General features: G+C 32.3%; 13 protein-coding genes across 13 annotated transcripts; 7 read left to right on the plus strand and 6 right to left on the minus strand.

Annotated features, from left to right (window-relative positions):
- Nucleotides 1-175: 175 nt before the first annotated feature.
- BmR1_04g06440 (hypothetical protein) lies at nucleotides 176-2083 on the plus strand (the record flags this gene model as incomplete). Its single annotated transcript, XM_012794439.1, has 1 exon — nucleotides 176-2083. One exon carries the CDS (start codon nucleotides 176-178, stop codon nucleotides 2081-2083), a length of 1908 nt encoding a protein of 635 aa, XP_012649893.1.
- Nucleotides 2084-2142: 59 nt separating this feature from the next.
- Nucleotides 2143-5696, minus strand: BmR1_04g06445 (leucyl-tRNA synthetase; the record flags this gene model as incomplete). The annotated part of the gene is made up of 13 exons (XM_021482511.1): nucleotides 2143-2216; nucleotides 2238-2653; nucleotides 2677-2812; nucleotides 2833-3284; nucleotides 3306-3571; nucleotides 3594-3735; nucleotides 3756-3874; nucleotides 3895-4174; nucleotides 4197-4350; nucleotides 4371-4530; nucleotides 4553-5206; nucleotides 5227-5423; nucleotides 5444-5696. The coding sequence occupies 13 exons, from the start codon at nucleotides 5694-5696 to the stop codon at nucleotides 2143-2145; spliced, it is 3303 nt and encodes a 1100-aa protein (XP_021337733.1).
- BmR1_04g06450 (conserved Plasmodium protein, unknown function) lies at nucleotides 5768-6559 on the plus strand (the record flags this gene model as incomplete). Its single annotated transcript, XM_021482512.1, has 7 exons — nucleotides 5768-5824; nucleotides 5846-5947; nucleotides 5969-6113; nucleotides 6137-6163; nucleotides 6185-6360; nucleotides 6383-6454; nucleotides 6476-6559. 7 exons carry the CDS (start codon nucleotides 5768-5770, stop codon nucleotides 6557-6559), a joined length of 663 nt encoding a protein of 220 aa, XP_021337734.1.
- A 67-nt stretch (nucleotides 6560-6626) lies between these two features.
- BmR1_04g06455 (Tubulin-specific chaperone D) lies at nucleotides 6627-9992 on the plus strand (the record flags this gene model as incomplete). The annotated part of the gene is made up of 1 exon (XM_012794442.1): nucleotides 6627-9992. The coding sequence occupies one exon, from the start codon at nucleotides 6627-6629 to the stop codon at nucleotides 9990-9992; it is 3366 nt and encodes a 1121-aa protein (XP_012649896.1).
- On the minus strand, nucleotides 10070-10378 carry BmR1_04g06460 (hypothetical protein; the record flags this gene model as incomplete). The annotated part of the gene is made up of 1 exon (XM_012794443.1): nucleotides 10070-10378. One exon carries the CDS (start codon nucleotides 10376-10378, stop codon nucleotides 10070-10072), a length of 309 nt encoding a protein of 102 aa, XP_012649897.1.
- On the plus strand, nucleotides 10770-14178 carry BmR1_04g06465 (conserved Plasmodium protein, unknown function; the record flags this gene model as incomplete). The annotated part of the gene is made up of 3 exons (XM_012794444.2): nucleotides 10770-11105; nucleotides 11126-13900; nucleotides 13921-14178. The coding sequence occupies 3 exons, from the start codon at nucleotides 10770-10772 to the stop codon at nucleotides 14176-14178; spliced, it is 3369 nt and encodes a 1122-aa protein (XP_012649898.2).
- A 62-nt stretch (nucleotides 14179-14240) lies between these two features.
- Nucleotides 14241-15121, minus strand: BmR1_04g06470 (RNA methyltransferase; the record flags this gene model as incomplete). The annotated part of the gene is given in 4 exon segments (XM_021482513.1): nucleotides 14241-14759; nucleotides 14779-14860; nucleotides 14881-14990; nucleotides 15011-15121. 4 exon segments carry the CDS (start codon nucleotides 15119-15121, stop codon nucleotides 14241-14243), a joined length of 822 nt encoding a protein of 273 aa, XP_021337735.1.
- A 41-nt stretch (nucleotides 15122-15162) lies between these two features.
- On the minus strand, nucleotides 15163-15903 carry BmR1_04g06475 (hypothetical protein; the record flags this gene model as incomplete). The annotated part of the gene is made up of 3 exons (XM_021482514.1): nucleotides 15163-15219; nucleotides 15242-15394; nucleotides 15415-15903. The coding sequence occupies 3 exons, from the start codon at nucleotides 15901-15903 to the stop codon at nucleotides 15163-15165; spliced, it is 699 nt and encodes a 232-aa protein (XP_021337736.1).
- A 57-nt stretch (nucleotides 15904-15960) lies between these two features.
- BmR1_04g06480 (hypothetical protein) lies at nucleotides 15961-16557 on the plus strand (the record flags this gene model as incomplete). Its single annotated transcript, XM_012794447.1, has 1 exon — nucleotides 15961-16557. The coding sequence occupies one exon, from the start codon at nucleotides 15961-15963 to the stop codon at nucleotides 16555-16557; it is 597 nt and encodes a 198-aa protein (XP_012649901.1).
- A 216-nt stretch (nucleotides 16558-16773) lies between these two features.
- Nucleotides 16774-17370, plus strand: BmR1_04g06485 (nascent polypeptide-associated complex subunit alpha; the record flags this gene model as incomplete). The annotated part of the gene is made up of 1 exon (XM_012794448.1): nucleotides 16774-17370. One exon carries the CDS (start codon nucleotides 16774-16776, stop codon nucleotides 17368-17370), a length of 597 nt encoding a protein of 198 aa, XP_012649902.1.
- On the minus strand, nucleotides 17412-19162 carry BmR1_04g06490 (signal recognition particle subunit SRP68; the record flags this gene model as incomplete). Its single annotated transcript, XM_021482515.1, has 3 exons — nucleotides 17412-17443; nucleotides 17465-19117; nucleotides 19138-19162. The coding sequence occupies 3 exons, from the start codon at nucleotides 19160-19162 to the stop codon at nucleotides 17412-17414; spliced, it is 1710 nt and encodes a 569-aa protein (XP_021337185.1).
- On the plus strand, nucleotides 20693-21487 carry BmR1_04g06495 (hypothetical protein; the record flags this gene model as incomplete). Its single annotated transcript, XM_012794450.2, has 1 exon — nucleotides 20693-21487. One exon carries the CDS (start codon nucleotides 20693-20695, stop codon nucleotides 21485-21487), a length of 795 nt encoding a protein of 264 aa, XP_012649904.2.
- A 91-nt stretch (nucleotides 21488-21578) lies between these two features.
- On the minus strand, nucleotides 21579-21878 carry BmR1_04g06500 (hypothetical protein; the record flags this gene model as incomplete). Its single annotated transcript, XM_012794451.1, has 1 exon — nucleotides 21579-21878. One exon carries the CDS (start codon nucleotides 21876-21878, stop codon nucleotides 21579-21581), a length of 300 nt encoding a protein of 99 aa, XP_012649905.1.
- Between the last annotated feature and the right edge of the window lie 52 nt (nucleotides 21879-21930).

The raw sequence follows: 21930 nt of genomic DNA on the forward strand, positions 1-21930 counted from the left end.
AAATTTAACAACAGATATTACATATACATATACATATACACTAAACGAGAATATCAGGTAGATGTATGAGCATGGGTACTTATATGCAGAATAACCAACATATATACCTGTATATCACATACTCCGCAAATGAATAAATTCCCACTTTTAGTATCTAAAGCACTCAGATCGCCATATGTATACACAAAGTATTACTATTAATCTACTATGTGTCTTATGCTGGACAATTGACATTTCATCTGTGTCAATTACATCTAACATAATAGATATTTCTAATCGCAGCAAAAAATTTGGCGAATACGTGCTCACAAGCAATAAAATTCCTAGATACAAATGTCATAATTCATTTAAGCGGCATAATGATGATTTGGCATTTCTTACCAAAGGCATCGTACTCTATCGCAATAACTCGCTATACAATAAGCGTCTTAAATCACCGGAAGCAGAGAAAGACCCTACATTTGTCACTAAACTAAGCAACAGCTTGGCAAAGATTAAAAAGAGATTTCTAAATATTGTTTACCCATCAGGTGTTACTAGCAATTACTACAAATATGCAAATTGGAGATTACTTGAAAGGTTTTCTCATTCGATGTCCCAGAGTATCAGCAACAATCCACTTGCTGCCAAAATTCTTCTAAATCAATCAACATATAGCACTAATGATGGAGTTATAAATATTGCGTATAAAATAGACTTCATTGCAACAAACTTGATGACGCAAATCTTTAAGGAAATTGTATCTAGAATTGTCAAAACAATGTGGGTTGGAAATATTGGCATTGGTTTCGATATGAATCCCAGAGCCTTTTGTTTTTGGGGGTCCCTTATCTGTACTATTACAAACACAGCGGACTTTTTGTCGACACTTTTTAACTTTAAGTACATATCTATTACTCGCCACATTACTACTTTGTTTAGACAGATAGGTATGTTGACAACATCTGCCAGTATCGGCCCTATCTATGGCTCCTTTAAGTCTCAAAACAACGTGTCGAATATCGGTGAAATCACTGCTAAAATGGAGGCTGTAACCCCATTGTGTGACCTTTTAGGATCGGCTACTGGTTCCGTAATCAGTTACCTAATTGCACCATATCAATACTATTATAGAGGTATAGCATTTGCTATAGCAGCTTTAATTGCAAATTACTCTTCCTATTGTGCTGTTCAAATGGTTGTATTTAGGTCTCTCAACATTTCACGCTGTTTCGTCGTGCTTGAAGATTTTTCCACTGCACTTTTGAAACGATTAGATCGATATTTGATCTATCACAATTTGAAGCGTTCACTGAAATCTAACATTCAGGGCAAGACAACTAATGGGATTATGATGAACAAGTATGACTACGATAATGAGGGTGGCGAGATTGCTGAGATGATATTCAAACGGGAATTTAAAAAGGCAAACGAAATGTTGCAGCGTTTTACCCAATCTCACATGTGTAACACTTTGCGTGCTTCCAGATTTAATGAGTCCACTACTACAAATGCCACCACAGAAGAGCCTCAAAATTTGGCACAAAAGAGGATATCAACCCAATTATTAACCCCAGGTGATATTGCCAAAATGGAGCCCTTCCTTTTCCCTGGATCGGATGGAGCGTTACCATATGGAGTAATTAAGAAACACATTAGATCAACTAATGTGGACTATCTTACTCTAGTTAGATATTTGATGATTTTTAAAAATGAAAACTTTTTGGTTGTAATTAGTCCTCATACGGGTGTTGAAGCAGTGATATACAAGAATGCCAAACCTAGAGATGCCATATTGGCAATTCTAACCTATAACATTGCAGATAAGCTCTGGTCAATCTTCAGTGATATTGTGGATGATAATACATCAGAGCTTAGGGAATTATGGAATTTTTGCAAGTCATCCGCAAGGAAACTATTTAGAAGTGATAAACATGAGAGTAAAAATGTACAGTTTTGTGATTCTCTTGAGGCAAAGCAAGGTTTATCTACCGTTTCATATGCCTACACTATGGCAAAGGCTTGTATTGATGAACTCCTGTTGAGTTTAGAATCTGCAAAGTGGGAAATCGATAAATTTGACGTTTCAACCCTCAAGAAATGATAATTAGTTGTTATAATTATCACGAATTTAAATAAAATCAGTTTCTTTTTGTATATATATTAATTGGAGAGGTATCTAATTGTGGGCCTCCCAGGCATACAAGTGCCATCATCGCATTGGTATAAATTTAATTCTATGTTACTGTAATAATTACCATTTAATTGTAGTGATTCCTTTAAATATTGCTTATTTAGTTCCAGAAATTCAATTTCACAATAATCCAATCCGGGTTTCAATGATGAATCACCACGTGTAGCGTATTCTTCCTTCACATAATAACTGGCAAACTGTAAAGCTTCTTTCTTATCAACTTTATTCAAATCTTTTAGCGTCTCTGATTGTAATAATTGGTTTGAAATATTGACATTGAGAATGTCAATATTGTTTTTGACCATGTCAGTTAGTTGAGTAAGAACCAGTTCCTGCACTTTGGTGTACTTGGAGGCCACAAAAATGTCTGCACTTGTGAAATTTACTATTGCATTTTTATTCTTCTTCTTAAGCTGATTGATTGCCTTCTCCTTAGCTCGTCTAAATTCGTCTATATTCTTGTATAACATGGAGTATCGTCTATATAAATTTATTGTATATACCTATAAATACCCCAGTCTATATCCTCAAAAATTGGCCATTGCTGCTTTATGACGAAGGAATCATTTTTTAGCAAATCACGCCATATGTATTCGCACGTGTGAGGGCAAATTGGTGAAAGTATTTTGGCGAGCGTATCTGTATAAAGGCCTAATTACCAAGATATTGTAGAACAATCTCCCTGTTCATTAGTGAAGTACCGGACTGTAGCTTATATTTATGGATGAGTGAAGTCATTTCGTAGTATGAATACTTCAAAGCATCTCTGTAGCAAAATTTCGAATAAGCATCTTTAGCTTTGTTGGCCAATATCTTCATGTGATTGACAAAGGCTTTATCGTAGTCCAAAATGGCATCATCTTTTCTGTATTCCGTGGATTCCACAAATTCTTTGCAAATTTGAATCAATGTATATAATTTTAGAAGTGCTGAATTGGCTGTATCGTTGGAAAAATTGGCATCATCAATTGTATCTCCTGCATCAGCTAGCGCCACCCTCATCCCATCCGCAGTATATTTATCAATGCATTCTTCTATTGTCAAAAAGTTGCCCTTAGATTTAGACATCTTTTCTGCATCAACAAGTATATGTCCATTGCAGAAATAGCCCCTTAGTAAATTAATTACTTACATTGGCATATACCTGCCCTGCCATATGGCCTGGTGAATGAAAAGGGACATTGTCAAATGGTTAAAAATTAGATCCTTTCCAGAAACTCTTATATCTTGCGGATACCAGTACATGAATTCCTTCTTAGCATCAAGCAATATATGTTTTTCAATTGGCAAATCTCTAGGCATAATATCTGATATATCAAAAATGTAGTCAAATAGCTCATCAGTTATTTGAGTGGCAGAGATACCAAATTTACCAGGTTTGGTTCCATATATATCACCCTAACTGATCTATTAGTAATACCTGAAAATAATGAGAAATGGTGTAATATGCCATATATATTGTACTGTCAGACAAGCTTTCAATTAGCACAGGATTATTATCATTATCTAACATAACATTAGTACCCAGGCCATAAGATCTGCTACAAGCCCAATGATCCAGCCTAAATGAAACCAATGATACCAATTAACTACGTGCTTAATTTGGTTTAATGTAGATTCATTATGACATATAAAGTTCTGCGAGTTTACATGTTCATGTACGTATTTTTTCCAGTTTTCATCCCCAAACGTCGTATACCACTACGTTATTTTGCAATTACCTGATTACACAAAGCCACAATACACGTATCTCCATTTCTTGATATTACAGTCGATTCAGGCTCCATATAAACGATAGCAGAACCGCTGGATATAAGATCCTGTTTAATATGTTCCTTGACATTCATAACAGGTTGTCCACTATACTTGCCATAGCACATGACTCCCTCATAAAATCCGCGTTTGTATAAGACATTTTTTAGTGGGTCCACCTTAATTCTATCTTTAATGGAGGCAATCTTCAACTTTTCACACTCAGTAACAGCACACATATTTCCTATTCTAAATGAAAAAATTTAGTTACCCTGGTATATTTATTATTGGCAATATATCAAAAGATACATATGCAGGATCTATGTTGTATTTTGTCCTATAATAGTCCGCCTTATTACGAATATCCTTGTACATTAGGTAGTCATCTGGAGAATCGCTGGGAACACAAGTTACTATTCCTGTGCCTAAATAATCTTCATCATACCCTTTTTTATTGAAATTGTTGGCATAGGTAAAACATATACATGCTTGTAGACTGAAAGAGGTGCTTCTATCTGCATCCCGATCAATGTTTGTCCAGTGAGGTTAAATAATATATGAGGAGGTTTATCAGTGTTTTGTGAGGGATTAAGGGGGATTAAACCCTAAATAATTGTAATAAAGTACCTGATAAGCTAGATTGTATAATGAATTGGATGATGTAATATAGATAGCATCGGTCAATTCGATGCTATCCTTAATATGGTATAATGATTGAACCACACCTTGTACGTTAAAATCCATTTTAGGGTTATTAAAGCCAAGAACCGCACAATAATCGCCTTCTGGTAATACAAAACAGCCAGTTTGTCCATACATTGTTTCAGGCCGAAGTGTAGCTGCTAGTAGGTATATTGGTAATTCATTTATTTCAGATATATAACTTTTGTAGTCATCAATGACCAGTTGTTTAATATCTAAATAGGTTTTAAGCTTTAATTTGATTACTGTATATTCCTGATGACCAACTCCTTCACCCTCAGATCTATCGTGGTCGGCACAAGGTTGTAAAGTTTTAATGCTGATTATAGATGGACGGCAACCATACATTAACTTATTGAGATTTTTAAGCTTATTAAATTGCCATTTGATAAATCTATCGTAGTAGGGATTTCTCTTGGTAGTGATGAAGGATCTCCTCCAGTCAATAGCAAATCCAAGTCTCTTTAAGTCTTTTATGGCCAATGGTGGAAAGAATGTAAGCCAAAAATCTGGATCTGCAAACTTGTGAACAATATCATTATCTATACCCATTTTCAGCATTATATCTGTTTGACTCAACTAATTTAATAAATAATTACCTCATTATTCGTTTTAGATGTTGCTTTACTTTTCTTAGATGAATACTTTAGAATATTTCCTTCGTTTTTTTGAGCATTAGAATCACATTTATCTGAAAAATGCGCCTTTGAATTATATTTAACATCTACTTCGGAGTCATTCTTGCGATCTGATAGTTCAAACTTTATCTTATCTGCACATGCTGCTATTGGCATGCCTAAATACAAACTTTAATACCTGTACAGTGGAATCCCATTGGCCAAAGAATTTGTTTACCCATCAATGCCTGGAATCTTGCTTGAAATTCGGCTTTTGATGCACTAAAGGCGTGGCCAAGATGGAGTCTTCCATTCATATAAGGGTAGGGAAAGGTGCAAAAATACTTAGGCTTAAGTTCATCAATGGGCACATTCGATTCATTCACTCCAAATTCATGCCATAATGACTGTACTTTATATTCTATATCTAAAATGTATGATCTACGAGCCATGTTTACACCAACTAATTATCCCTACATAACAATACTCCTCTAACAACCATCATTACCCGCGATTGTGTGACATGGAAGGGAGTGGGTGGAAACTACAACTTTTTATGCAAAGGCTATTAAGTGATAAGGTTTTACACATTTAATTTTAGTTTGTGTTGGAGGATGATGTACACAAATTTGCAGCAAGTTCAACCTCAAAGCTTGTAAATGCGGTTAACTCTAAAATCAATGATATCGGATTCGCTTTGACCGTATAATTGTGTGATATATAGAAAATATGTTTTGAAGGAAAATATTATTACACTCTAAAAAATCTCATGGATAGGTCACTAAATAACATGGAAAATGATAATACCTCTAATTTTGCTAAAGTTATAGGTTGCCAATTTACTACTATACATATCCAAATTTTTTCTGGTATATTCACACATCTAACCTAGATTGTATAAAAACGATGATTTCAGAGGGTACACTACAATTAAAATTAGGATTGCCTATATCTAGTGAAAAAACAATCGAACCATCGTGGACTAGTGTATGTGTAAGGAATGGATTGAGCGATATATCACAACAAATAACTCTGCTTGATAAGCTTATCAAAAATGCATGGCTCTCATTTGGATGTTCAAATACTGATATTATCCCTGGAATTCGTTTTTATGTCGTATGTTTATAATTTTATGCAGGACTTATCAGAATCTTTCCCAATGGATATGTTACCCAATTGTGGGTACTGTCAATCGCCTATCGTCATTTACGTAAGAGTCTCATTATTTTAGAAATATAACTGTTCCAAATGCAGTAAAAGTTTTCACAAATTATGTATTAAGAGTGAAATTTGCGTGATTTGTACCAAAAGTTAATTGTTAGTACTAATCACACTGTACTTATTTTTAGATCAATTTTTGCCCGTCATTTACATTATTATTGATGCATTCATCCGAGTCATTGATTGAACTTATTAATAATATAAATGTTGATAGTATTAATTATCTGAATAATAGAAAATTTTCTGATGAAACATTAATATCTGACATAATTCATAATGTACAACAATGCCATAAGCTACTGAACCATTTCTTGGATAACCCATCGCATATTGCTAATAAACATCCACATATATTAAGACCTTTACAATCATTGATTGAATTTACAATTCAAAAATATAACTTTGTTGATATCGAGTCTGAAGTACTTGTGGTTCTTGAACATATATCTGAATTAATTTATGATTGCAGCAAAATATACAGAGTTAGGAAGCTAATAACATCATTTAATAATGATATAATTTACATTGAACCTGTAATTACTGCCATTGAACTATTGATTGCAAGGAAATCATCATGGACCTTGTTATACACTCTAACATTGTGGCTATCATTATTGATTATGGTACCTCTAAATTTGGAGAAACTTGACAATGATGGAAATCTATGTAAAAGGATCGTGAAATTGTCTTTATATGGATTAGAACAACCGGATAAAATTAGGGATTCTTGCTCATTCTTACTATCATACTACTTAACCAAAGAATGTTACAAATTTTCAGATATTTTTTCAAGTATAAAATTCTCAAATGAATTTATTAAAATTGGTGCTATATCCACAATCAAAAGATTTCTAAAATTAATTACCTCTGAGACTATTGATGTTCAATCTGTTAATAAAATCCTAAATTCTATTGATTTTTCCAACAATTGCACAACACATAAATTGTATCTATCTGCCAAATGCAGATTAATGTTACTTTCTTTATTAACAGATAACCCACTTGATGTATCGGAATACGTTGGAGAATTGGTTAGCGGATTGGAATCACAATTTAATGTTATACGATGGGTTGCAGCGAAGAGCCTCGGTAGATTATCCAAAAGGCTAGGCAATGATGTAGCATTGGAGATTGTTTCATACATATTAAATTTGACTTCATCACATGGAAAATGTTTGGCTATTGGTGAGATAATTAGATCGGGTCAATTAACTGATCCCAGTAAAGATTTGGTCGATCAGATTATTTGTGTTGGTATAGCATCACTCAACGTCAAGCCCCGATCTGTTAAGAATGTATGCAACGTTATAGATTCGGCATGTTTCCTCTTCTGGTCAATGGCAATTACTTTCAAGCCATATCATTTTACATTTGATCAGAAGATATTGATTGTGCAATCACTGGTTAATAGTTGTCTATTTGAGATATCAATAAATTCTCGTAGAACAGCAAGTGCTTCTCTACAGGAGTTTCTTGGCAGATTAGGATCTACGGCGAATCCCATCCCCAATTCACTGGAAATAGCTACTATGCTTGATTATTATTCAATCCACAATCAAATACATACATATACCCAATTATCATTAGATATAGCCAATCTTTCTTATCATGGCAAAAATTACTACTCTACATCACTAGTTGACCATCTGTTAAAATATAAGTTGTTTCACTATAATTTGAATACGAGAATTATGTCATCAATGTGTATATCAAATATTCATCATTTTTTGCCTTCAAATTATGTTATCGTTATGATACCAGATTATATTGGGGATTTATATAAGCCAGATAAAACTGCTATTGAAAAACATGGGATATTGTTACTAATTAACTCCATAATTCGATTTTCTACTGACAATGATGAATTGGTGAGTGAAATATGTTTAATCCCGGCCAATGCTGAAAAGATGATGCTATTTAAACTGGGGGATTTAATTAGGCAAGAAATATGCAATCTCATCAATAACATATTCGATACCATTCCCAATAAATTAAAACAAATGGAAAAGATTAACATTGGCCGTATCAGGCCAAAATTATTACATATTGTTGATGTATATAACAAGATCATCTTAGATTCATTAAAATCATTCTCACTTAATGTACAAATATCTGCAGCGCAGTCCTTACATCACATAATAAATGATGACATTATACAAAATTTATGCAATACAATACAAGCATCTGGTCAGTCTGTTAACTTATTGCGGGGTAATTCTATTGCGCTTGGTTATTTACCCAAACAATTTGTACAAAATAATTACCGAATATTACTTAAAAGCCTATTTAATGCTATTTTTATTGATATCGACAGAGATGAAATGGGTGATGTCCAATTTAGACAATATTGTCTAGTCAGTATTGCAAGTATATTTGATCATATTTATGATATACAAAGTATTGATATTGATATATTTAATTGCTTAATCGATGTTTTGGATAGAACGTGTAATGACTATGATAAAGATGAGAGAGGGGATGTAGGTTCATGGACTAGGGAGATTTCTCTTGAAGTTATAGCATCAATCATTTACAAATTAAACAATAAGATTACATATGATGATATTGAATCTATTCGTAGAATAAATTTTAAATTATTATACAGCATTTTGGGCTCTTGCTTAGAAAGATTGGAAAGGGTACGTAGTCGCTCACTGTGGTTGTTACATTGTATATTATCTAACACAAATGTAACATCGAATGATATAAAGGATCGCGTTTATTACAATAAAAATTATGAAATGTACCCTAGCAATTCTGAAAAACGGTGCATTTATCTACCTGAAAATTTTGCCGATAAAATATCATACATAGGTAATTATTTATCTTCTATAATAAAAATATCAAGAACTGTTATTTCAAAAAGCCTTGGAATTGTCACTAACAAACAATATCTTAACGTTGGATTGAGATTAGATGGTTACGCTAGTATTGAGACAGCATTTAATACGGTATCTATCCTCTTAACGGATAATGAATTCGTCATCAAATCATTATACAAAATAACATCATTATTGGCAACTACTGAATACCAAAAAACACTTTCAATGTTGATTAATTATGAAATTGGTAATAATATCGCATCAAAAATAATTTCAATTGGAATTAGTGATTTTCCCATTGATTCATTATTGGCATTGGAGTTTTTAATCATTAATGACAAAGTGACAATAGATATAACTCCTATTTTTGATAAATTAACCTGTGATGAGATTAAAGATTATAGTTATTTAAAGGCAAAAATTGCATTGTTACTATCAATGCTTATATCTCATAGTAATAGCCACAACAGATTACATTCAGCAAATATATTGTTGAAATATCTAACCCATAAATATCCGACCATAAGACAACTAGTGGTAGATGGGTTAGTGCTATTGCCATTTCTTAACCAGAAAATTATAGATCTGAGTAACGATTTTGAATTTAAGCTCATTAATATTGATAATCCAGATGAATTAAGTAAGGCGGACAACGCAATTGAGACTATAAGGAATTGTATATTAGACAACATTCGCGTAGTATGAATGTAACTTATTTCAATTAATTTTGTATATTAAAATTAAATCATACCACATATTACAAATAAAAATTAAATAATTAGTTATCGCGTATTCATATCTGCATTTGTCTGATACAACTCAGGTGGTAAGGAAAACTTGACTAAATCCGATTTCATAGCTTCATTAATGTAACAATTCATATTGGAAACGTTTTTAAATGAATATTTGTAGTATTCCATGAGTACCTTATTATAAAAAGCAATTTCCAATTGAGATTCCGTAGGTTTGAGTGGTTTAGTAATGTCCCGTGGTGGATATATTTCTGGAATATCTATTGAAACATCCGAATCAATTATATTATTCGTTTTATCTTCTGATGCTGTTTTTTTGGGGGTAATTTTGGTGCTCATGTTATACTATGTTAGAATATAGTATGATGTGGTGCTATGAACTATTTTAAACACATCAAAAATTCAATATTTTGCTACTCAACCAAAAGCGAAGTTACTTTACATAAAGAAAAATTGGATATTGATATTTTGAATGTACTAGAAAACAATGGTAGCTGGTGGGATTTGTATATTAGAGGATTAGTTCCAGATTATCCAATTAGGAAGCAAATGTTTAACTATTTAACGGAAAGAGGGGTAAATGTAGCAAAATTGGAACCGTATGAAATTGAGGATATGACTAGATGGATACAAATGAGAACTTTACATGGTGAAAAGTTCCCAAGACTTGCTCATGGAATTACACTTGAAGATAAAATTAGTCAGCTCAAACTGAAGTATCCTTTAAAGAATGAATAAATTATTTTTTTTCCAACGGCAAATTTGCAAATTTGTCACTAATGTTAATAAGAGTGAATTCCTTAAATCGTTCAATATTGATCATACCCCTATCACGCACAATATATCCATTACCAATGTTAATAATCAAAAGTCAGAAATTGATTCCATTAAAAATGGAAAACAACAACAATTTAGATTACATACAAGTGATAAATCAGATGATTCGAACTCTTCTATGTATAGTAAACAGTCATTATGGCCAGAGCTTGAGCAATTGGAACTCAAATATAAGAATGAAGTTAAACGTGGTATGACCAAGAAAATATGCTCAAAATATATTAAAAAGGTAATATATAACTAATTAAGATTAGTAGTGACACTGACATATATAAATGCCTCGAACAAGCTGAAATATCAATTCCCATAACTGCCCATTCATCCAGACCTAATGGTGAAGGTATATTACCCAGTGGTAGACACAGACCCAGCTCCACTACTATATTGGAAAGTGAACTTGGTTTGACTGGTAATAATTTGCTGGTGAATGATCTAAAATTGCCAAATAATGAATCAATTGAATCATCCAATGGTGCATTTGATGAGTTAAATAAGACAATTGTAAGTAATGACAAGGAGGTTGGTGTTAATGAACTTATAATCGGAGGTAAAACACTTGATATGAATATTATAAAGACAATTTACGGTACGACCGATCCAAATGAAATCATTGCCAATTCACCTGCATCTGTCATCAAAGCAAATACTGGTATGGATCCAGAGACATGGATAAATATGGATATATCCAAACTGGTAATCCAACAAAAATTACAAAAATCACGTTCAAGTAGTGATATTTTGGAAATTTATAAAGAAAATTTCACCGAAATAAATTACGTTAATGCGGTAACTGCATTGCACAGAATAGCTAAAAATTCAAAAAATCATGAAAGATACACTCTATCTAATGATCCCACGATGAATAAATTGTTAGATCACATATATTCATTCATTCCTCAAATGGATCAACAATCAATAACTAACACACTATGGGCCCTTACTAGACTAGAAATTAGACCGAATTGGATATCTAATCTATTTCTTAAGCTTATACCACTGGCAAACAAACTGACTCCTTCAGAGCTCAGTATGTCATTGTATTGTGTAGCAAAGTTTAACTCTAGCTCGAAAAAGCGGTTGGTCACAAATCAAATTAACAAGAGTACTGCTTATACAATTAAAGATACATTACTTACAATTTCTAGGCAAAGGATAGAAGAATTTAAAATGCCCATTGAGTTAACGTGTATTGCCACTTCATTTGCCAGGTTAAATGTTAGGGATTCTCATGTTTTCAGGTATATTGCAGATAAATCACTGCAATTATTCGAAATGAATAAACTAGATGTTGAGCATATATGCAGTCTTATTTGGTCATTTGCCAGAGTTAACATTGTAAATACATCATTGCTTGGTCATTTCTGTAAGTTTATTGAGAAAAATGCCGACAAATGTGCATTGAGGGATTTAGTAAACTTATGCTGGTCATTATCTAAGCTAAATTACACCCCAAATGAACTGTTCATATACACCATGTCACCAATGTTACGTACGTTCATTAGAGATATGAATAGTAGGGATGTATCTATTATTGCCTGGTCATATTCTAATGCTGGCATTCAGGACAACGAATTATTCAAAGATTTGAGCCTTAAAATAGCAGCCAATGTAAACGATTTATCAGCCCAAGATATCGCAGCGCTGATTAATTGTTTTAGCCATATGAGTATGAATGATAAATCATTATTCCGATCATTATTTTCACGGGCTTACATTCTAGCAACTGGTAAACATTTTACTCCAGTACAAATAAAGACAATATTGAGAGGTTTGGCAAATGCTGAACTTATGGCACCGAATAAATTGGTTGATTGCCTGAGTAGTTTGGCAATTGATCATAAGAATTCATTTGAAATTGACTTGATTACAGTTATTACCTCCTTATCCAAATTAGGGGTCGATTCTATGAAATATGAACCACTGCTATTTGAAACAGAAGGAATTGTACACAAAATGTATGTTGAAGATTGTATTTCATTATTAAACGTTTTTATTAACGAAGCTAATCAGTCAAATAATTTTGTAGGATTGACCGGCAAAAGATTGATTCTAGCCAATGCATATCTATCACAATGTTGTTCTAGAGCCAGAAATAAATACAATTTTACCACCATTTTGGCTGCAAATTTGTTGAATAGCATGTACAAACTAAACCTCAGCAGCCCAGAGTTATTGCACATTATTATGAAACAAATTATACCCCTGATAAATCATTCAACAATTGAAGAGTTTTGTTTATTATTAGGTGCACTATCAAATACAGATTATTCAGATAGAGCTATTATTAGAACTCATATTCATCGTAGACCATTGCTTCAAAATTCATTAAAAGAAAAGTTTGCACTGCTTTCTAATTCTAATCCAATAGATGCATCATCATTAACACATGCTGCCATTAGAATTGGTTATTATGATGACGTAATAGACACACTTTTTGAGAAAATTGAACTATCAAATAATGCATTAGACATTATATCTTCGTCACAAGCAATTTGGGCAATGACACAAGCTGGATATAAACCATCATGGAGTAAACGAGCATTGGAAACTACACTTGTAAGTTTAAATTCTGCTTCTGATGACAATGATAGTATATGGAGATTGCTTTGGTGTGCAATAGTACATAACGTTAGCAGCGATCTCATACTCCCGATAGCTGAATCAATTACTAATGATTTACCCAAGGATATATTTCAGGCACAGCAAATAGCACTGGCCCTCGTTAAGACAGGGTTAGCTGATGGAAAATTTGTTTCTGATGTTTGTAAACAATTTTATAACGATATTTTAGCTTATATGCGAAATGACTTGTATGAAAATTTTGGAGTAAACAGATACGCAAGAAAATCAACTAGAGATGACAGAAAGTTTAAGATTAGGGATATTAACTATGATTTATGGATATCTGAATGTCTGATTCAATTGCATATACCCCATACAAGTCTCCACGTCATTGAAAATGTATATAGGATATCAGCAGCATTTCCTTCCCACGGATTCATTCTCGATGTCATAAGTTTTGAGGTATTTTGCAATTGATTTAGGACACTCTTGCACCAAAAAACATAGCCCAAGCATCATCTACACTAAGAAAATCTCAACTAACGCTTTTAGGTCATCTAATAACAAGGATAAATTTGTCAGATCTATATTCTGCAGTTGCTGATAAAACTGCACGCATGCTAATAGCCAAAACTATTAGCAGTTTTAGTTGGCAAGCAAGGGAGTTTTTGTCATTCAAAAATCCGAATGAATTTATCCCCTCTTATAATCAGGAGCAATGTTCTGAGTTTCAGGATTAATATTCAATCTGCGCTAATCACAAATATTAAATATAGCATGTTTTAGTTTATAAAAATTATTTTTAGTTTAGTAAATTTCCAGGTATAACATTTGCATTTCTATTAGCCGGATGTAGTCCATTTCGTAACGATTTATTGGTTAGTAGATTACTAAATAAGCCTAATGAAACTGATAACGCTGTAGAACAGGTTAGTATTCTGGATCCGAGAGATAGTATTCTACAATTTAATGACTCAAATTTATCAATTTCAGCATCTAACCAGCCCCTTTCTGGACCAATTATAAGCAAAATAGGTCCGTATCGATGATCAATAACGTGTGACAAATCGTCTGTGCCCTTATCGTGCAGTACATATATCAACTTATAATAATTAATATTAGTATTAAGATAATCGATAAAGTGGTTCCAAGATCTAAACAAGTCAACTGAAGGGGGTCTAGTATCCATACATTGTTCCAATCCTTTTTTAATACAAGATTCCACACTTGTTGGTGTTATGTGACTTGACAATAGATAACTTTTCTCGATGTTATCCGTACAGATTAGAGAAATTTTGCCTACTCCTAATGTTACAGCAATCTGGATGAATGTTAAATACTTTTATCGAATTATCTATGGCTTTGGGTCTAGGTATGACAAATGCTATGTCTAACACTGGCACAGTATTACTACATTTTATCCTGAATATGGGCTTACATACAAATGCAGAGGCTGTTCCAATTCAATTGTTATATATTCATTAGTAATATTTTTAACTATGGCTAGGCCATGGCCATGATTAATAACTCCTATGCGCAAAGTATCACCGATCTATATATAAGATGCACTACTTTTGATTTTAGTACATTAACACAGTGAAGAAAATGATTATTCTTAAGTACCGCAGTATACGTATTATTAGTGTCAATTATATCACTAGAACTTATCAGAATTAAATTCATTAATAAGTATTGTAAGGTTTAACATATAGTGCTGGCATAAATTAATCATTGTGAATATTGTATTTCATAGCGAAATTGATAAGTGTTTTTATTCGTTTCTGAATTATTTAACTATTATACCTTGCACTGCAAAATTATTTTGGAATCAAGTTCCTTGTAATGTTTCATATCTAGGATGATGAGATAGCCATCGAGAATTGGAATAATTCTATCGTCGATACTCCACCAAATTTCCCTACAGGCCCTAATAGCTAAACCACAACTATTGGATATCTGAATAATTATTAGTGTACCTTATCCCAATCGAAGTCACAGAAAAGTTCATCCTCAATTTGCGGTATTTGGCTTGAAAGTTCCGATAATAAATTGTGAAGTGAGATGTTATTGACAAAGATGATTGGATATTTAGTGCTAATGTTATTATGCTGATTAGGTGTGTGGTCTAATATACAAAGGGGGTATGATATAAATGGGTTAATTTGATCTGCCCATAAATCCAAAGGAGTAAAGAAGTCATCGTTATCATTGTTTTTTGTCCATACACATTTACTATTATTACTATTTTTCAGAAAAATTTCATCATCTGAGCTTATCTCTTCATTGTAAAAATTATTTAATCTAACTTGTTCAATTTTGGTGTTTAAATTGGAAGGGTTTGTACTTCGTTTCTTCCGTTTCTGCTTTACTCTAGCGCGTGTATTGTAAATTATTTGTGGTTTGCTAGATAATTCATTATTAAATTTAAATTTGCATCCCATAGACAGGGTGTTGACTTGTGGCATTTTTAGAAATATAAATTGCACAGTAACTGCGTATGAGTATTGTGGTGTGGTTATTTCATGATTACTAATAATAGTAAGAAGAAGGGACCAAAAAGATTTCATTTCGATCCAGTATCAGTTTCCCCTAAATCTTACTGTATAACAAACAATATTATCCAACATATAAACAATGAACGCATGCTTTCCCAAGGATATGGGAGGAGGATCAATAATCAAAAAAAATTGAATGTTCAACTCAACCAATTAATATCCAATCATGAATATCCAAAAACTTCTATTGAAAGATTGATAAGGCTTAAATATATAAATAAACAACTAAACATGAAGCTGCATTCTAGGCAACTGTTGGATTACTATATATGCAAGATTGAAAATGTAATTTTGAAGGATAAACTCAAGATGCACGAAGAAATTGCTGCAAAATTTTCTGAATGGGAAGAATATGAATTAGCTGAGATTCGTAAATTAAACGAAGAGATTGAAGGGCATATATTGGATTCCATAAATAAAATTAAACCTCAAAATGACATGAATAAAATAACTGATGTTGTAGAAGGATGTAATATTGAATTCGAAAATTACATGAAACAGCTGATAGCAAAATCTCTAGCCAATAAAACTGGTGTAAATGTTGCACCGCATAATAACGCCTAAAGATTGTAAAATACTAATGCATTAATTTTTAGTAACTAACCATATTTATAATATAACTCTTAATTTTAATAAATAAATAAATAAATATTTGAATGATTCGAACAAACAATTTGTGGAATTATATTAATATAAAATTATACATGATTACCTTTTTAAGTGTAATGGGGTCATTACTATTATACTCTATACATACGATACAATTACCAAACGCTCACCATGCCTAAGAACAAGAAGAACGCCAATAAAAACTACGAAGCCGAAAATGATATATTATCTTCTGAAGGTGAAAGTGAGGGAGAAGGTCAAAATACGGGAAATAACACAGGCACAGGCAGACAGAATAGGAATGAAAAGAAAGCAAGGAAAATGTTATCAAAGCTTAACTTCAAATCATTGACTGGGATAACTAAGGTTATTATTAAGAAGAGTAAACAAACCTTCTTTGTCGTGCAAGCTGCTGATGTATACAAAAGCCCATCATCTGATACATACATAATTTTCGGTGAAGCCAAGATTGAAGACTTGAATTCACAAGCTCAATCAGATGCAGCTCAGTTATTCACTCAAATGGCTTTCAAAGTTTCATCAATGGAGGCAGATAAGGTTAAGTCTGATCCGGAATCTAAGGATTCTACTAAACCTAAAGACACCGAGTCTGTTGTAGTCGATGTAACAGATTCTGCTGTTGAAATATCTGAAAAGGATATCAACTTGGTTATGAGTCAGGTTAGTTGTTCCATGGAGGAAGCGAAGAGGGCTCTAATCGAAAATAATGGAGATATTGTTGATGCTATAATTCAATTAACAAATTGACATTAATTATGGTACTTGTTGTAAACACATTATGAATTAGTTTACCAAAATGAAGAAAGTATGCCACGTATGCCTATGTTATGTGCATTATTACCCTTATTAGCGTTAGAAATCAGTGCAAATTGAGGGACCTCGAGCTTACTGCGAGCTGCGTCGATAAGGATTGGGTTAATTGGCATCAATGTCTTACCAATGTCAAAAACATCATAATTTATACCATTTTTATTTTTTGAATCCTCACTTATTGTATTATTGACGAAATTGATGATTCCTATATCATTAGCTTCCATCTGCTTGATGCTGTAAATGGATAGCATCCTTAGGTAAATACGGTTAGTTAGTGACTTTGATATATTTTGAAGTATATTAAACAAAACGAGTAAACGCCATATGGCTAAAGAGTGTGATACTTTTTGTACATTTATTAAAAAATGATCCCTGCCATTTACCCATTCTAGTAACGATATACATTCAGGAAATTTATCATTATTCGCATAATCCAATGATAGGCACAGCGCGTTGACATTTCGAATAATTTCATTTGGGATTAAAAAATTATCCTTCCATTTTGTATAATCTCCTATCAAAAATACCGTTAACTCCTGTTTGATAATACTAGCAAAGCGAATACCCTCCCCGCAGGTAGGGATTTTTGATTTAGTTATGCGGTTAATCAATTCATTTAATGATTTTAAGATAAGCAGTAAATTCTTCTCTATCTGAATGAACTTCATTACTTCATTTGGCCAGACTTCAAGTTTATTATAGCTATCCTGTAATCCAATGTCACACATAAGCGATTCCCTTCTTATGGAATCAATTGAATCAGAAAGCTGATCTACCACTTCCTGATAATGTTTAAGTAGAGTATCGGTTGTTGTAGATTTTATGTAGTCAAGTATTTCAAACCCAAACGAATCATTGCTAACTGTGGATAATATAGAATCTGGAAGTATTGTATTTGTCGTAGATGCTTGTATAACTTCATTTAGTTGTGATAGTATTCCTTGCGAGTTAATTGGTAATATTTTTTGTTTAAAAGAAACCTTTATAGCACCATCATCACTAATGTGAAATTTGAAGTCATTTTCACATGATTGTTCCATATTCTGTGAAAATATTTCAGCTGTACTGAGTTGCTTAATTTCCCCGTGAGTGTGAAAACCACAGGTCCTTAACAACTTTTGTAGATTATCAATTTGAAGCTTCAATGCATTATTCATCTCATCATCCACACCAGATCGTCTAATTTGTTCTAGGTGAGTTTTGAATATCCAAAACCCCTTTTTACTAATGACATAATTTCCCTTTTCAAACTCAACAATCGAATTAATATACGTTTGGTATATCATGGAATGGGTTTGAGTGTCTTCGTTACCAAAATTTTGACATAGAGAAACTAAAGTACGAGCAAAAACATTCGATTTTTTAAACCTCTTCAAATATCTATGCTTATCAGTATGTTTAGTGTAACTCTTAGAAGCATAGTCTGTCTTCAATAACATGGCATAAATCCATGATCGTTCAGCCTGTAACAATACGATAGTAAGGTATCTAACATCATTAATTGCCTCAGGCATAGTAATTTGTTGGTACTTTGACTTGTTAGATCCATGACTGGTTGAATTTTTAAGGTTAAGCTGCTTCCGCAGTTTAAACATCCTTTTCGTCGCGTAATTTTTATAGCACGAATACTCTTCATCTTTCAATCCATGTCTGAAACGCAGTATACACATATGATTAAGTACTAAATTGAAGTAAACTTACGTGGATAATTTAGTTTACTATCCATAATGAATAGAGATACCTAACTACTATGACTGTACATAGCACCACAGTAATATAACGTCAGGTGGGTATATAATATATATGTAAACATTATAAATATCCGTAGACATTGGCATTATATATTAAAATTTACACTTTATTGCAGGTTATATTAATTTTATTACGGAATATTATCACTAATTTAATTATTGACTTGCATATTTAAACTATTAAAATATTCCATTTAACACAGAATTAACAACGTTCTGGTATTTTACAGGTGTTTATTAGTTGTTGTTAGATCATCCAATTATATAAGTTAATTATTTAGTATGCTTGATTTTACGTTATTTTTATATAATATCAGATAAATAATTTGTTTCCTTTAAAATAAATTAATATAATCAAATTCATTGTAAATAATGCATTCTATTAATCTAATTTGTTGTAATTAATTTAATTAATTTTTGTTAAATAACATTATCGGAATCCTACATAAATAGTTATAATACTACTAATAACATTTTCTTTAATTCTGTAGTGACTTGATCAATTTTTAACAAAGCTTGATTCTTTTCCATATTCCTAATAATTAATTACTTTATACCTCTTCTCTTTAATATTTTGTATAGATTTTTTTAATTCATTAACATTGTAATTAATCATTTCATTTAATCTATATGGCATTGTTAAAATACTTAGTTTCACAATGATCGATTTCATTATTATAACTTTTTAGACTAATGTTTATTTGATCATAAGCACTCTACATGTGATTAGTGATATACTTTAATAGAACGTATTAAACCTGAAAGATTTTTAATATTATTATCTTGAATAGTTGTTATGAGATTTAAATCGTCACACCCGTACGTTATTTTGTTGTAAATGTTAGAAAGTGACAAATCATCATTTTTAAAACTATATAATTCAATATATACTATTTAATATCTTTAAGTAGATTAGTTGATTCCATCAAATGTGATTCTATCAATTTGTGCTCTTTAGACATTCCATTTCTAATATTATCTATCTGCAATTCAAGTCTGCATAACCTGTGATTTGATTGAATGGTAAAGATTAATTGTTTCAGTTTTAGATAGACTTATCGACTTATCGAGGCAATTTAACTTTTCATAGACACTCTACATCACTCATTTTAACCTCCAAATCAATATTCTTACTATGGCTAACATTAAGATTATCTCTGCAATTGTCACTCTAAATGGATAATTTTAATACTTCCATAATTAAATTATTCGGATAAATGTATGCAAATAAGACTATGCAACGAAATTAATTCGTGGAGTGGAAAATGTAGATCAGTACCATATCTACAATTGACAATATAGCAAATTGTTCGCATGGTCAGCAAATACAGACAAACATATTTGATAATAAATATTTCCGATTATTCTTCCTAACATTAATGTAAATATAGGCATAAATGATCTATTATGTAGTTAATTATTACTATATTACAATACACCCCATTACATAGTATGTAATGCATTAATTATCAATACCACATAACCTCCATAAATACAGTTGCCAAATGATGATCAAATGTAAATATATACTTCCAAAATTTATATTGAAATCTAAAATAAGCACCTCCTATATAATTAACGAATATCACACGATTAGACTTTTTTCTACCAAATCTAAAAAGAATAGACAATGTGAAGAACCAACTTTTATTACATCGCCCGGTCAGAATAGATGGAGAACACTTGGAGATGATAATACATCTATTTCAAATGAATTGCCCCGTGGTACTACTAAGGAATCGACTAATAACCATGATAATTCAACAAGCGTTGCTAATAATGACAAAGGCATTGATTGCGAAGACAAACTATTGTTGGATGAATATAATCTGGGAGTGGATGGTGAAAAACTTACACCAGAACAGGAAAATGAGAAAGCAGAACTTGTTAAGGAGCTTACGAAACGGCTAAGAGGTCCATTAGCGGATGAAAATGGTAATATTCCTACCGGTGATAAACGACCAATTGCCATAGAAGTAGATGGTCCATCCCACTTCTATGCAAACAGTACTAATTACACCGCTTATACGAAACTCAAACATAGGCTACTTACTAGGATGGGGTATAAGGTTTTACATGTACCATATTTCGAATGGAGAAGACTGAGAGGCGCTAGGGAAAGGGAAGATTATATGCGGGCCAAGTTGGCTGAGGAACCTACTGAGTGGCTTGATCCTGAAGATGAAAAGTTCTACTCCGAGAGGTTGGATATCCTGAAGCAGCAATTTTCGTCCACGCCCACACCAACAACTGTCAATTCCGCTGCTAATGATGTAAAAAATGAAACTATTAATCGTTAATATAGAGTATCATCAGATCAATTTTTAGTATATTTCTGTATAATTATAGTACATGTATTGTATATGAATAAAATTGACTGTAATAGAGTTATCAATTGTTGTTAGTCGCGGATAGTTCCGTAGACTCTTGTTGTTTATCCAAGAGTATATATGAGTATTTTTGGGGTAAAAACGTGTTTCTGAGCAGAAATGGATTCTTGTACGATAATGATAGTAAAAATTCTCGATTTAAATATAGTGTAGGTAGGAAATTAATCTTGTCCATTGCATGTTGCAGTGAGAAATTTGTGTATTTACTACCAACACCCTCTGCCACTTCATTTCCTAGATTTTTCCATTTGGAATTATTAAAGGCATCGACCCATATTTTGAATCTAGCGGATACACCCATAACAAACAATTTTCTAAGTGAGGTATTATACAAGTGTATCTGGTATGGGGAG

Source organism: Babesia microti, chromosome IV (genome assembly GCF_000691945.2).
Source record: "Babesia microti strain RI chromosome IV, complete genome".
In the NCBI taxonomy this organism is placed as follows: Eukaryota; Apicomplexa; class Aconoidasida; order Piroplasmida; family Babesiidae; genus Babesia; species Babesia microti.